This window comes from Egretta garzetta, unplaced genomic scaffold (assembly GCF_000687185.1).
Source record: "Egretta garzetta isolate BGI_Z169 unplaced genomic scaffold, ASM68718v1 scaffold34, whole genome shotgun sequence".
Taxonomy (NCBI): Eukaryota; Metazoa; Chordata; class Aves; order Pelecaniformes; family Ardeidae; genus Egretta; species Egretta garzetta.
In genome coordinates, this window is record NW_009259586.1 from 3249312 (window position 1) to 3263134 (window position 13823).

The following is a 13823-nucleotide window of genomic DNA, read 5'->3' on the forward strand; positions in this document are numbered from 1 at the left end:
TGAAAGCCCGGCTCCCTGCGGAGCCTCTCCCCGGCCCCCGGGGTCCCCCCAGCCGGGGTCCCCCCGCAGTTGTCCCTTCCCGGTTGCCTCCGGGAGGGCAGCGCCCGGGTTTTCCTCTGAAACAAGGGAGGTTGGGGCAAAAGCCGGGGTTTGCCATCGCGGGGGGACAAGCCCGTTGTCCCCGAGGGCGGCAGCAGGGTGGGGGGGAAAGGGGGTGATGTTTCCGGCTCCTTTCCACCGCTGACCCCAAGGTGTACTTTTAAAAATAATGAAGATAGCAAAGACTTGAAGGAAGAGAGGTGTTTGTCTGCGTGAGCCTCTCCTGTCTGCGCATCCAGCCCCCAAGAGTCTTTTTCTTCTCCCAGGAGCTAGTCCAGGTCCTGGGGGGGTCTATGTATTTATTCTTCCCGTCTGAATCCTTTTTCTGTGGCTTGCAGCAAACTGTCCCCTTGCCAGCACAGGGTCCCCTCAGGCTGTCCCCGGGCTGCCCTTGCCTGCTGGGGGGAAGGGACTGGCTCCCCCCTCCCTCCCAGCCCCAGCAGGGCGCTGGCCCCAAGGTCTGACCCCTGGCTGAACTGGGGGGGCAGCCCTGCCTATAAATGCCCAGTAAATCCTCCTCCAGCACCAGATCTTGTTTAAAAATAAAAGGGTGAGCCAGCACCCGTGGAAAGAGCTCTTGCCCAGCTCAGATGGGATGTGGTGGCAACCCGAGGTGCCTGAATGCGTGGTGTTGGTGGCTTTCTCCCAGGGCCGTTCCTTGCCCCAGTGGAGGGAAGTGAGTAATGGGGTGGCTCAGAAGTCCAGGAGTGATGCATCCTCCGTGCGCAGGCAGTGTCTTTCAGCTGGGGAGCACAGGCCTGGGGCCCAGGCGCCTGCTGGCTATTATTAGCAGCATTTATAATCCTCAACGACTGTATCCAGGCTGCTGGGCAGTGCGCAGACAGCCCTTGCCTTGGAAAGCATCGCCACTGACTCACTGGACGGCCTTGGGCTGGTCCCAGGGGGCTGCGCACCCCCCTCCCTACCATGCTGCTCTGCAACGCCCAGGGGTGAGCCCTGATCTGCTCTCGGGGCTGGGACTGGCTCTGCCTCCCTGTGCTCCTCCTCACTTCCCCGTGTTGTTTCTGAGCCTGGGGGCTCGCTTTTTCCCCTTCCTGGCACCCCTCGGCCCTGGGTACAGCTCTCGAGCAGCCCCCTCCCTCATCCCAGCATCTTGGAAGCCACATCTGTCCCTCTGCTGCGTGATTTATTGGTGCCTTTGAGCACCAGGATCTTTGTCAAGCTGGAGAGCCCCTGGGCTGCCATTAGCCGGCTGGGTCCTGGCTGGGCTAGCTCGGCAGCAAAACTGGCTACCCAGCTGGAGCTGCTGTGGGGCCTGGGGTGCACCCAGTGCTCTTGATGAAGTGCAGCACCCTGTCGGGACACTAGCTTGAGTCTTCTCAGGAATGTTTCTCCTCCCCTCTGGCTGTTCTTCAGTCCCTATTTCTTTGAACGGGCACTGCTGTGATGCTTATTGCCTTCAGGGATGGGCTCCACTCCTGTATCCCTGCTTGGGCACAGTGTGATAAGAGGGCTTTGCATGCCTGGAGGCGAGCCCTTACTCGAGGCACAAGGGGTCTTGTGTCCTCCAGAAGCCTGGCTGTGCCCTGTGAGTAGGCTCCTGGCTGGTTTTTCCTCCTGGGAATGGTCACCTCGCTGTAGGAGCAAGGCAGGGCAAGTCACCCTGGACCTGAGCAGCATCTCTCTGGGAAGGATGGGGACCAGGTGGTGGCTGTGATCTGGGGGGGGTGGTGGAGAGCAGTGGGAAGGGAGAGGGATGCTTCTCGCTGCTGAGTAAGTGTTAGGGAGTGCTGGCCCACATGTGATCTCGCCGCTGCCAGGACCACTCGACACAAGCTGCCTGGCGGGGGCTGGCAGGGCTGGCTGGCACAGCAGAGGCAGGACCTGTGTCTCCAGCAGGCACCACACATGTGAGCAGGGAGCAGTGCCTGGGCTGCTGATCCAGGGGCCGATCCTGAGCACAGACTTGAGGAGAACATCCACAGCTCTGCAGAGTCTCCCCTGGGTTCCCTGGTTTTGCTCCCTGCAAATATCCTCAAAGTTGCTTCATCCTCCTCCTCCTCCAGCACTGCTTAGGCCCCAGCCCAGCAGGTGTTACAGGCACGGATGGGACTGGCCCCGGGCAGAGCAGCAAGTGCTTTGCAGGCTGCTGGTGGAAACGTGCCCTATCAAACCCGGCTTGGCTCGGCTGAGGGCCGCAGTCCCCCGGTGTGACTCAGCAGATGAGGCTCCAGGCGCCGTCTACTCAGTTGCGGGTTCCCGGCAGTGTCGGGGCTGCTGCAGGCTCAGGGCTTCTTGGTTGGCTTGGTACCTCAGCGAGCAGGGGGCTGTGCTCAGCACTCAGAGACCTTTCTTTCCTCCCCCCCACCCACTCCCGTCCCCTGTGTGCTCAGCACGTACTGCGCCGGGCTGGTCCAGATTCACTGCAGCCATTAACCACTCAACCAAAATGCTGATGGATGAACCTGCTCAGGGAGCGCAGCCTTGGCGTGTTTAACGCCTGCCTGGAGCTGTGCACCCCACTTGCCTCCTCCCTTCCCTTCTCCCTGCCCCTGCACACCAGTCTCTGCTGAGCACCCGGAGCTGGGGCTGCTGTGTGGCTCAGCCTCCTGCCAGGGCAGCCTGCGACGTGCAACCTGCAGCTAAAACCAGTGTGGGTCGAGGCTTCCCTGCCTCTCTCTGGGAGGAGCAGACCATTGCAGCATCATGTTCATGGCTATAAAATGAAGCAGCGGCAGAGCAGGGAAAGGAGCCCAGGAGTCCTTGGTTCCATTAACTGCTGGTAGTGGTTCCCCTTGTCTCTGCTGGCTTCCATCACTGAAAAAAAGTTAATTAGTGTGTCGCTGTCTGTTCTCATCCCCATCCCCAGCTTGTTAATGGATGAGGCAGTGCTGTCAAAGCGATCCCCTAATGAAAAGCTGTTGGGTGGGAACTGCAGCATCGCTGGGGCTGCCGAGTCTCGTTCCTGCAAGAATCAGTCAGAAAACTTCGGTTCTCTAATGACTATTTCTGTCGTGGAAACGGCAGATGGCAGTGACAGGGCAGGGTTTTCAGTGGTGGTCCAGGACCACTGCTGGGATACCATCCCGGCCAGGATGCTCGGGAGATGGGGAGGGCGAGCGGGCAGTGCTAGGCTCTCTGCCGGGCATGGCAGCCTGGCTGGTTTGCCAAGGGTTAACCACAGCTGGTGGCTTCAGACAGAGCTGGGTCAAGCGGGTGACAGTGGGGAGAGAGGGACGGCGCTGGAGGCGATCCAGCAAGGGGGAGCCTTGCACTTGGAGGTGCCCAGCTCGTCCCAGCCAGGGGAAGTCATGCAAAACCTGCCTGTTTGGGACAGCATGCTGTGCTGTCACCCGGATAGCAAAGGCACGAAGGGGATGTCACCTGCCTCTTCTGCAAAGCTCCCGGCACCTTCCCCCGGTGCCCCCCACCCCCATCTGTGCCTTCCTGGGGGCTCCCAGCAGGACACATCAGGCAGCAGAAGCACAAACCACCCAGCTCCCAGCAGGGACTCTTTACATTTAAGAAGTCAGCATCTCCCCCTCTAATACCGCGCGTCTGCCTTCCCGAGTGCTAGAGGGGAGAGGGTGTCTAATTAGTCTGGCTTTAATTGGCAGCTGTGCAGGCTGCCTCTGTGCTGCCACAGGGCTGGGGCAGGAGCTCCACCACCCCGCAGCCTGAGGGGGGGGTGCGGTGATGTGCTACCCCTCGTCGCAGCCTTGGCAGCGGCACAGGCCCCTGCCAGCGGGATGCAGGGCTCTCCCGCTGGACCCGTAACTGCTCGGATGTGCCCTGGCTCTCAGCCGGTGCGGTCTGTGCTGATAACAAATGCATCATCTCTTGCAGTGTCTGCAAATTGGGAATCAAGGCAGGGCGTGTGTCACCGTCCTGGGGAGCCTGTGCCCTCCCTTCCATCCCAGTCGTGGACACACTGGTGTTCTCCTAATCAGACCTGGTGCTGCCTGACCCCTCACCGGGGGGCCGGATGGCCCCGGAGCTTCAGCAGGGCCCTGGCCACTCTGTGCCTCGTCCTTGCCTGCAGTGGTGATGGGGGGGACTGGTGGGAGCAGATGGTCCCTGTGCTCTGGTGGGGTCAGACCGGCCAAAGTGCTGCCTCTGCAGGAGGCAGAGCCCCCCAGACCCCCCTGGGCTGGCAGGACCATTTCCTGGGGCAGGAAAACTCCTCTGCTTCTCTGGCTGGTGGGAGGATGGAGAGCTGCAGCGGTGGGGTGAAAGGGTGCTGCCGACATAGCAGCTGCTTTGCTTTGCTAAACTCTGCCCAACATTATTATTTATTCTTTTTGTAAAGGCTTCTTCCTTCCCCTTTTCCTCCTGGCTTTTCTCTTTCTGGCTGGCTGTCTCCTGTCTGCTTTCTTTCCCTCTTGCAACATCTTGCATCAGGCTTGGAGCAGAAAGTGCAGCCATAAATGGCAACACACAGGGCCCGGGAGTGGGAGTTTAATCCAAGACAATTTTCTTCCCCTGATTTGGAGCCTGGGATTTCCCTTTTCCCATAGCTGGAATGGGGTACTCATTTGTCCCCATCCTGCCCGTAGGTGCCAGGGCTGTCCCTGTGATTGGGGACAGGGAGAGAAACCCAGGCACCCAGCTCCATGGGTTCCTTGTGTCCCTTCTGAGAAGGGAAACCCATTACTCAGGGGCGTTTGTGCCAGGGATGGAGGAAACAAGGAGGAAATGGCCAGAAATGAGCTGAAAACCAGATGATGCTGTGAAGGGGAGCCCAGCCTCCACCTCCCATAGGGCTGGGAGAGGGCTCGCACGGCAGCAGAGCCATGAGGGAGGATTTGGGGGGAAACGACACCAAGCTCCTGTGTCTGAGCCGTCTTCCCCTGCATAACTTGGGGCTGTCTGTGGTCGGGGCTGCCTGTGCCCAAAATGTCCCTGGGGTTCTCGGCCTCATTCCTGAGTCAGCTTCATGCGTGGGCATCTCACTTGTTGGCTGTGGAAGCTAAAGGGCAAAAATGTGTGTCTGATGATCCAAGAAATGCTTCGGCTCTAAAGCCAAGACCTGCCAAAAGCCAGGGCAGATGCATTGCTGCATTGGTATTAAAGGTAAATGACTTGCTGGATTTTAACCCTGCGGTGGTGGGCGCTGGGCCCACCAAAGCCCCTGGAAAGCTGTGCAGAGGTACAATTTGGGATGTAAGCGGGCATGGGATGTGCTGGGAAGTGGGCTGGGTCCATCCTGCCTGCACGCAGGAGCTGGCTGGGAGCGCAGGGCACGTTCCCCGCCCCGTGGGGCCTCGGGGCCAGGCAGCTGCCGCCGAACACGTCCCCTCTCCGGTGCTGGTGGCAATGCAATCTTTGTTCGCCGCAGCAGCTGGCCTGGGCAGCCCGTGTCCAGTCTCCTCCAGATGCTCCCGGATAACGATGTGCATGGTCTCCCTGCAGCGCTTCTTGTCAGCCTTTTTTGCTGCAGAGAGGCTTTCTTGTTTGGCGTGCAGTTGTGGAGAGATGCTGGCTTCTGGGCTGGCGGCTGGAGCACTCGGGTCCCTGCTTCTCCAGCAGCTCCTGCTGCTGTCTGGCCCTGGTCCATGCTTTCTTCACTCCCCACTACTCAAAACAGTCTCCTCGTATTGCCCCTGGGCTGTGTTTCATACAGGGGAGCAGTGCCTGGGGTGCTTTAATGTCCTCTTTGGTTGTCAAGCCTCCCAGTGTTGCCCCAACACCTTCCCGCTCCGTTCCTCAGCTGTAGGACGCTACCCTGCTCTTGCAGAGCATCCCATGCCTGGGGCAGCCCCTGGCTCAGCTGCTCTTACCCCATGGTTGTGGGGGGAACCGGCACAGCAGCACCCACCGGCCATGGCAGAGCTGAGGAGCCCTGAAATTTGGGGCAGGCTTCCTGGGGCTGCCAGGGTGCTCCAGGCAGGGGGGGCTCTCCCCTCCACCCTGGCTGGCAGAGGCAGGGGGCAGAGCCAGGCTCAGGGTGGGGGGGTTTGTCCCTTATGACTTTTTTGAAGTCAGCCCGGAGGCTGCTACCAGCCCAGCACTGGTATTTTTGCTGCAAGGCCAACGGACGTGTTGTCCCCGCTCCCTGCCCACGCGTATCCTCCTCCGTGGCCGCCCTCCCAGCGCAGCAGGGAAAGGTTCAGCTGAAAAGCGTTTGGGCTGGGAGAGGGCAGGGGAAGGAAGGCTTTGTGGGGGGGTTGAGGCCATTCTGCATTCAAAGCTGATGTGAGGCTGAGAGGGCAGGGAAGCCCCAGCTCTGGGATTGCGGCAGGGGGTTGGGAGGGTTTTGGGGGGGTATTATCCTGCGATGGAGAAGGCAGCTGGCAGAGCAGGCCCTGCAAGCATTAACAAACTGAGCGTACTGCGCTGTTCCTCTCCTCTCCCCTCCTGCTAGCCCTGATCTGCTGCATCAGCATCCCGGGCAGCCGCCTCCAGCCCTGCCAGGACACCTGGGCAGCCGAGCCCAGTGCTGGCCCAGCTGCCCCCCCCTTCACCGATGGCTCCTTGCAAGGGTCCCAGTCCTGCGGGCTGGGGCTGCTGCAGAGGGCAGCTCATGAGCTCCAAACCCCAGCTCCAGGGCTGGGCACCGAAGGTCTCTGGTGTTCCCCTCTCCAGCAGTCATGCTGTGGCTTGGCACACGGATCGGAGGCAGCATGGGCTTGGGCACCAGGGCAAGGCAGGCTGCTGGCCACATGCGGGCATCTGTCCATGTGTGCTAATGCTGCTGGGGCTGGTTGAGCCACGGGGAGGGCTCAGAGGTCTGTGCTCAAAGCTTTTGCCTCTTTGCAGATACCACCTTTGGGTGCCTCACCTGGGTCCAGCCTCGGGCACACGGGACCAGTGGAGGATGGATGCGGCCATGCAGAGCTTTCCAGCAAGGCAGAGGTGCGTGGGACGGAGAGCTGGGCTGGGGAGGAGGGTGGCACAGCGGAGAGTGTGCTGGTGTCCATGCATGGGTGGGACATCGTCCCAGGGTAGGAGTGGCCATGGAGGGTTGGGGGGGCAAAGCTTGCCTGCTGCGCTCCCCCTGGGGGGGGTTGGGTGGGCTTTTAATGGCTTGGTCCATTTAAAGCAGTGAGAAGCAGTGCTCCAGGTGCAAATGTGCTTCTCGGATGTGCGGGGAGCGATGCCTGGCCCCCGTGGGGATCAGCGAGTGGGGTCACGCTAAGGCAGCCTGGGGGGCTGTGGGGCAGCAGGCAGCCCAGCGAGGCAGACGGACGGGGATGGTGAGGCCAGAGCTGCAGCGCAGGGGGAAGGGAGGTGCTGGCATCTGCCTCTAAGCCATCCAAGCAGAAAAATGTTGAGCTGCAGTGAGCTACCGGCTGCCACGAGCCGGGGGTTCCCAGCACGGCCAGGGCATGATGCTGCTGCCTGCCAGCCTGGCGTCCTTGGCCGCTCCCCCTCTGCTCCCATCAAATGTTTCTTCTTCTGGGTTGGAGCAGAGATATCTTCCTTCCTTGGAGGTTTGGCACTCAAATTTCATATGTGTTTCCACTGTTAAATGCTCAGTTCCTAACGCCTGGGCTCCTGGAGGGTTGGGTCTCCCTGAGGGTGTCCTGGCTCACAGGGAGAGACAGATGAGACTGGGAACCACTGCCCCAGGCTTGTGGCCGAGTCCCCAGGGCCAGGGCTGAGCATCCCCTCCCTGAGCCTCTCCTTTGGGTGCTGCCCTGCTCTCAGCCATCCCCGGGGGAAACCCGGGTGTCTGGTGGGAAGTGCCCATGTTTGGAAGCATGGCCCAAAATAGCGGTGGCTGCAGGGGACGGGGATCACGGCAGCGTGTCCTTCTGGGGAGCCCAGGAGCCGGGTGGCAACAAGAAGCCAAATGGCTGTGAATAATGCGCATTCCTCACCGATGAGAAAGTAACCCAGTTCTGGGTCAGGGCTGCATACCATGCTCCAGCAGTTTAGCTGGAGCTGTGCACTGCAAAGCCAGCGCTCGGCTCTGCGCAGGATCCTTCTCGGACTGTTTTAATTTCCTTTGGGTCTCCTTCACCCTGTCGTTTCCCTTGTCCTCAACAGCGTGGCGGCTTGCCAGGCTCCCATCATGCTCCTTCCCCTCTTGCCCATGTGCTTTGCCCTTTGCACGCCAGCCCCATCACTTTGAATCAAATGCATGGGGCCAGGGAGGATGCAGGAGGACGTGTGCTCCAGGTGCTGTCGACCTCCAGGCTTGGCTTGCGGAGGTTTGCAGCCAGGGTGCTGGGTGCTGTGCTTTGTGGGAGGAAGTCACATACGTGGGGGCATTGCCACGTGTCCCTGTCTTATCTCCAGAGCCGGAGCAGTCCTCTCCCTCCCTGTTTGCCATTTGCACAACTCTCTCTGCTGTGTGTGCCACAAGGGGAAGGAACCTGGCTTGATGCTTTGTTGTAGCTTGTAGGAGGCAACCCCCAAAACTTCCAACATTGCTTTGCATTTATAAAACATAAGATGCTGTTGCTGCTCCTGTCTGAGCTCCAGAGATCAGCCGTGCCACCATGGTGTGCGTGGGCAGGCATGTCTTAGAGGAGCCAGCATTGCCTTGGACCACTGGTCCCAGCTGGTGAGTGCCCCTGTGCCTCTGAGCAGCTGCTTGGCCCGTGGCTGCAAGGTGGCTTTTGCTGGGGACCTGCTTCTTCCTAGCGCTGGGATGGTCCCTCCAAGCCTGGCCTGGGGGCACACAGAAGAAGTCCCTGCAGCTTGTGGCTCAGTCCCTTGCATGTCCCCAGGCAGGATAGGGGCCACAGGGGGTGCTGGCAGGGGCTGGCAGCCTGGGAGGGTGCTCAGGCACAAGGCTGTGCCTGGGGACACCAGGAAGCAGGGTTCTTCTTAAAAACCTTAATATCGCCTTGATTACGGGGAGGCACTTGCATTTTGCAGCCTTAGGGTGGAAATGCAGTAAGCAAGGCCAAATCCTTCCCATTGACAAGTGATAACAAAGCAGACTAACGAACCTCGCTCATTAGCGAGCATCATTTTGGCCTATTCCATGAAGGAGGCAGGGAAGGGGTACCCAGCCCTCGCCTCGGGAGCTCCAGTCTCTGCCTCCCTGCCCTGCAGGCTCTGGTGCAGGTTATTTAGCACAGCACCTTCTCATGGCTGCTGTTTTTAACTCCTCCAGGAGGAAGATCCGGACTCAGAAGATGAGAAGCTGGTGGTGAAAGAGCCGGAGGATGAGGATGGTGAGTGCCAAGCAAGCCAGCACCCTGTGGGGAGGGTATGGACGGGTCTGAGGGGCTGCACCCCCGAGTGCTTAGGGATGGTCTCCTTCCTTGAGGAAATTCCTACCCCAGCAGCAGCGCCCATTTGCTTCCCCAGATGCCCTTGGGCTGTTTGCCATGGGGTAGCTTTGTGATGAAGCTGCCCCAAAAACTCCTTGCTCACATCCAGGCTGATCTCCGAGGGCTTTATCAGAGCCATGTTTAACTGATTAGCCAATTAGTTGATTGGAAAACGATTAATTGACTAATTGGGGCAACAACTGCTGCACTAGTAAGAAAATTAAACAGGTGGTGCCAAGCAAGAGTGTGTGTGTAGTCTGAAGGGGATTCTGCTCTCCTGAGCAGCCCCAGAGGTGCTGGGATGTCCCTAGGAGCCCCTGCCCGGGGTGGCCCTGGGCAGCAGGAGAGCTTGGGGCATTCCCCCTTCCCTGCCCCACTTTTTGCTTGCCCTGTTTAAGGCGCTGTGTGGCAATCCCCTGGCTCGGGAGGATTACGCCTAATGCCACAGAGAATCGAATTTTAATCCTGGTGCCATGCCTGCAAGGTGGGGGCCTTTGGAGATGGGGTTCCCAAAAGACATTTAGTGCACCCCTTTAGGCTTCCTCGCAGCACTGGTGGTTGGGGATGTTACTGTGTGGGGCTGTGGGAGAGCTGGTTTGAGGAATGATGGATGTATCCTGCCAAATGGATGCTCAGTAACGCTGCTCTGCCAGGGTCTGCCTCCTTCGGTTCAGCCCTGTTTCAGGGCTGCTCCAGCACTGCTGTGCATCACCCCAAAGCGGCTGTGGCTTGGGAGCAAGGGGAGGTGACAGTGCCTGGCCATGGGTCATGGCTATGCCAGCATCCTCCCTAAGCATCTCCTGCAGACAGCCACCAACCCCTCTCCTGAATTATTTACATCATTTTTGAGGTGTTTTAACGGGACTAGGTAAAGCGATGGCTCAGCTCGATGATGAGCGGCATGAACTGGGAATAATGGTGGTGCCCTGGCTTTGCTGGGGAGAAACCTCGCTTTTTCCTTCACCATTTCTCCTGTGCATTGCTTGGTCTTCGCCCAACTCAAGCCACTGAGCTGCTGCCTGGCAAGCCTGTGAGCAGAGGTTCCCCCTGGGCACACCAGGAAGGCATAGGCAGCCTGGGACACTGCCATGGTGGCCAAAGCCCCCAGAGCAGCCTTCTCCCTGCTTTGGGGAGCTGGCAGGGGGGAAGCAGGTACCTGGGTGTGCTGGAGCGAGCGTGTTTGGAGCAGAGGTGCACTCAAGGGGCTGCTTTCACGCTGCGAGCCCAGGGCCACAGTGCTGGCAGCACAAGGGCAGAGAGGTGGAAGACAAATGTTTTCTTTAATATGAACTCACGGAGGCTCTGAGTAAGTAGGTCACCTCGTATTTCTGTAGTGTTTTCACTGTCCACGTAAAAACCCGGCCTCCCCTTTTCCGTGTGTTTCCTGAAGTTTGTTTTAAGTCTGCAAAGAAAGTTCCTGAGCTCAGAAAACATCTAGTGGTTTCCAAAGCCACATGCTGGCTCCTTTTTAGCCACAACATGTGGGCAGGGAGGTGGGTAGCCTCCTCGCCTCCCACTTCCCTTGTTCTTTTCTGGCAGGGTGGCAATTAAACTGCCCTTTTTTCGGGACAGGCAAAATCCCAAATCTCAATCTACTTGGCAGAAAACCACGCACAAAAAAGTTATCTTAATTGTCCTTGAAATCAGGCGAGCTATACAGAGGTAGTGAACTGGCTCCAGCTCTGCATCAGGGTAAGAAACAGGATGTTACACCCTCTTTTTTTTTTCTTCTTTCTCTTAATATCTCCCAAAGCATCAGCCAGCTGAATTTTCTTCCCGTGCACTGTTAGGGCCACCCGAGGGGCTGATAAGCCACAGCATTGCTGCTTGTTTCCAGCTGGCCAGACTTGTCTGCTGGCCGATTTGGAGGGTTCTCCCACTGAGGGAAGTGGGATATGGCCGAGCTGAATGTCTGGGGCTGTGGGATCGGAGCATGGGGGTGCTTGTGTTTGGATACTTGTGAAGATGCTAGGGAAAGGGTTTGCCTCGTTGTTCCCCCAGGCGATGGTGTTTTGGGATTAGAGAAACACTCTGGATCAGTAACGGAGCAGTAATCCACCGGGACTTCCCAGGGAAGCTCCCTAGGGTCAGGGACACAGAGACGTAGAGAAGAAGGAGGAAATGTGGGTATCTGCAGGGAGGAGGTTTCTGTTAAATTCCCAGCCTGCTAACATCACTCCAGGCACACTCTGTACACCGGTGGCAGTGACCTCGCAGCGGTCGGCACGTTCAGCCCCATGCCCCCCATCTACACAATGAGGCTCTGACTTTCCTTTCGCGTGGGAGGCCCCAAGGTCTGCGAGAGCTCGGGCAGCAGCCAAGTGCACGCGTGAGCTTGGGGTTGGAGAACTCGCTAAATCAAGCAGTTGACCCTGGACAGGAGGAGAAAATCCTTAAGGGGAGTATTGACCAGAAAGTAAGGGGAAGCTGCTGATTCTGAATCCTTCTGGGAAGGGAGGAGAGGGGCTGTGGGGTGTTTTTCATTTGGGCAGGTGGAGGAGGAGAGGCTGTCCTGAATGTTGTGCCTGCAAAAGCAGCGGTGAGGATAAGAAGGGGCTTCCTAGGTGGCCGGGGACAGGGAATAGGTTATGTCCAAGCTGGGGCTTTCTCTCCTGCTGCAGAAGGCAGAGGAGTTTCACCACTTTTGGGGTCATGCTGGTGCTGGGAGGTAGCATCCTGGATATTTGGGTTGTGGGTAACATACAATTTTTCAGGGCCACGCAGATTCTACAGTAACATCATCTTTTGTGGACCCCTCAGAAGCACCCCCAGGGCTCTGAGGGTTGGTGGAAACAGCAGATATTACTGGGTGGATATGGAAACAGCAGTGCTAGATAGCTTGATGTGCAGCAGCTGAGTCCTGCAGTCCTTGGGAGTTAAAGGCTCACAGATAACCAGCCCACAGATAACCAATAAAGGTAACTACCTAAAGCAGCCGCTCTTCTTGGGCTGCCCTTTGGATTGACCTCCACTCCTGTTGTTTTCTCCTGTCTGTAGGAAGATAAAGCAGGGGAGATGTTTTTAAAAGCAAATAGTGCTCGAACAAAATCCGATTGGAAAAGGATCGGCTTTGGCTCAGAGTCTGTGAGCTTTGGTGCTCTAATTAGCACAGGGCTGAGGCTGGCGAGCTGGGCAGGAGAGCACCCAGGCCTGGAGGAGGAGACTTTGGTTTCCTCTTCAGCTCTGTTGACTGGTGACAGAGGGACTTGGACCCAACTGTACTGGTGCTCCTGGGGCTGCCTTGACTCAGTTCAGTTTGCAGCCCAGGGATTCGGAATGTGGCACCTCCTTTTTTCCCAAGCTTTGTCACAGCTTGCAGGAGAGCTGCTGAGCTGCGTGGCCTGGGACAGCTCTGTTCATGGCACCATCTGTGAGCACCAAGCATGGGAAAGGGCCCCTGGACATGCAGAGAGAGAGAAGGAATGCAAGTCTGGAAAGGAGAAGCGGAAAATGCAATGAGCTAATCAGGGCAGGATTAGCATGTCTTGATAAGCCAAGATGGGCCTGCAAGGCTTTGAATCCAAAGAGAGCAATAGCATATGGTTCCTGTGCTGTAGGATTTACTGGTATCTGCTTCCAAGCAGGGCCGCTCGCTTGCAGCAGCCCTTGCTGTTGCCAGTGCTGTCTGCAGCTGGGACTCCTGCCGTCCTCCATCCAGAAAGCCCTTGGCTCTCCACTGCAATCCGCACAGCTTCCCCGACACTGCCCAGGCTTTCTGGAGACTGGAGCTGACTGTGGAAATATCTTTTGGAGTGGCCATAGTGGTTAGGGTGCATGTGTGGGAGCAGGGGTCAGCGAGAAGCTTAAGGCACAAGCCCACTGCTGTTGACTGTTGCTCTTGGGAGGTCTCTGGCTCACAGAATCTCTTGCTCTTCTTTGTGTCTCCCTCTCCCACTCTCCAGCTGCAGATGAGACATTCTCTTTTAAATACAGTCCTGGAAAGCTGAGGGGAAACCAGTACAAGTCAATGATGACCAAAGAAGAACTCGAGGAAGAACAAAGGTAAGTTTGAGTTTCCTTTTTCTTCTTGCCCGAGGCCATCTGGCTGGCATCCTCTTGAAGCAAGCTGGGTGTGTTCAGATGTCTCTCTCCCCAAACTACCTTGGGGTCAACGTCTCATTGCACCATGGTCCAGACCTCTCCCACCCAGGAAGACATGAGAACAAAGAAAGTCACTGATTTAGGAGATGAAGACACTGTGGCCCTATATACCCTCGGGGCTGTTCAAGCTCCTTCTCTGGATGCCTAGACCAGATTTCCCAGCTGATGCAAGCTGATGTAGTTCCCCTGATCCTGTTAGTACCACACTGATTTACATCTGTTGAGGACCTGATCTCTAGCTACTTCGCCCCGCCTTTAGCCTGTGGATGGCCTCCAAACTGAGGACATGGGCACAGCCCAGAAATACTGGAGCAAAGTGAGTGAGTGTGGAGCTTTAGAGTTCACTGTGACGGGGCTGAGATTGTGAATGTCCGTACGTAGGGCTGGCCCCTCAGCTGTAAGTGATGGTGGGGATTTGCCACATAGCAGCCC

At 57.8% G+C, this 13823-nt stretch overlaps 1 protein-coding gene across 1 annotated transcript in view; it reads left to right on the plus strand.

The window, feature by feature from the left end:
• The window catches only part of JMJD6 (jumonji domain containing 6, arginine demethylase and lysine hydroxylase), a 32871-nt gene extending 19572 nt beyond the window's left edge, over positions 1–13299 (plus strand). The window contains exons 7-9 of the mRNA XM_035893362.1: positions 6820–6915; positions 9131–9191; positions 13193–13299. Of these exons, the coding sequence (XP_035749255.1) occupies positions 6820–6915; positions 9131–9170 (136 nt within the window). The 3' untranslated portion in view covers positions 9171–9191; positions 13193–13299. The remainder of the gene's footprint in view (positions 1–6819; positions 6916–9130; positions 9192–13192) is intronic.
• Positions 13300–13823: the final 524 nt, after the last annotated feature.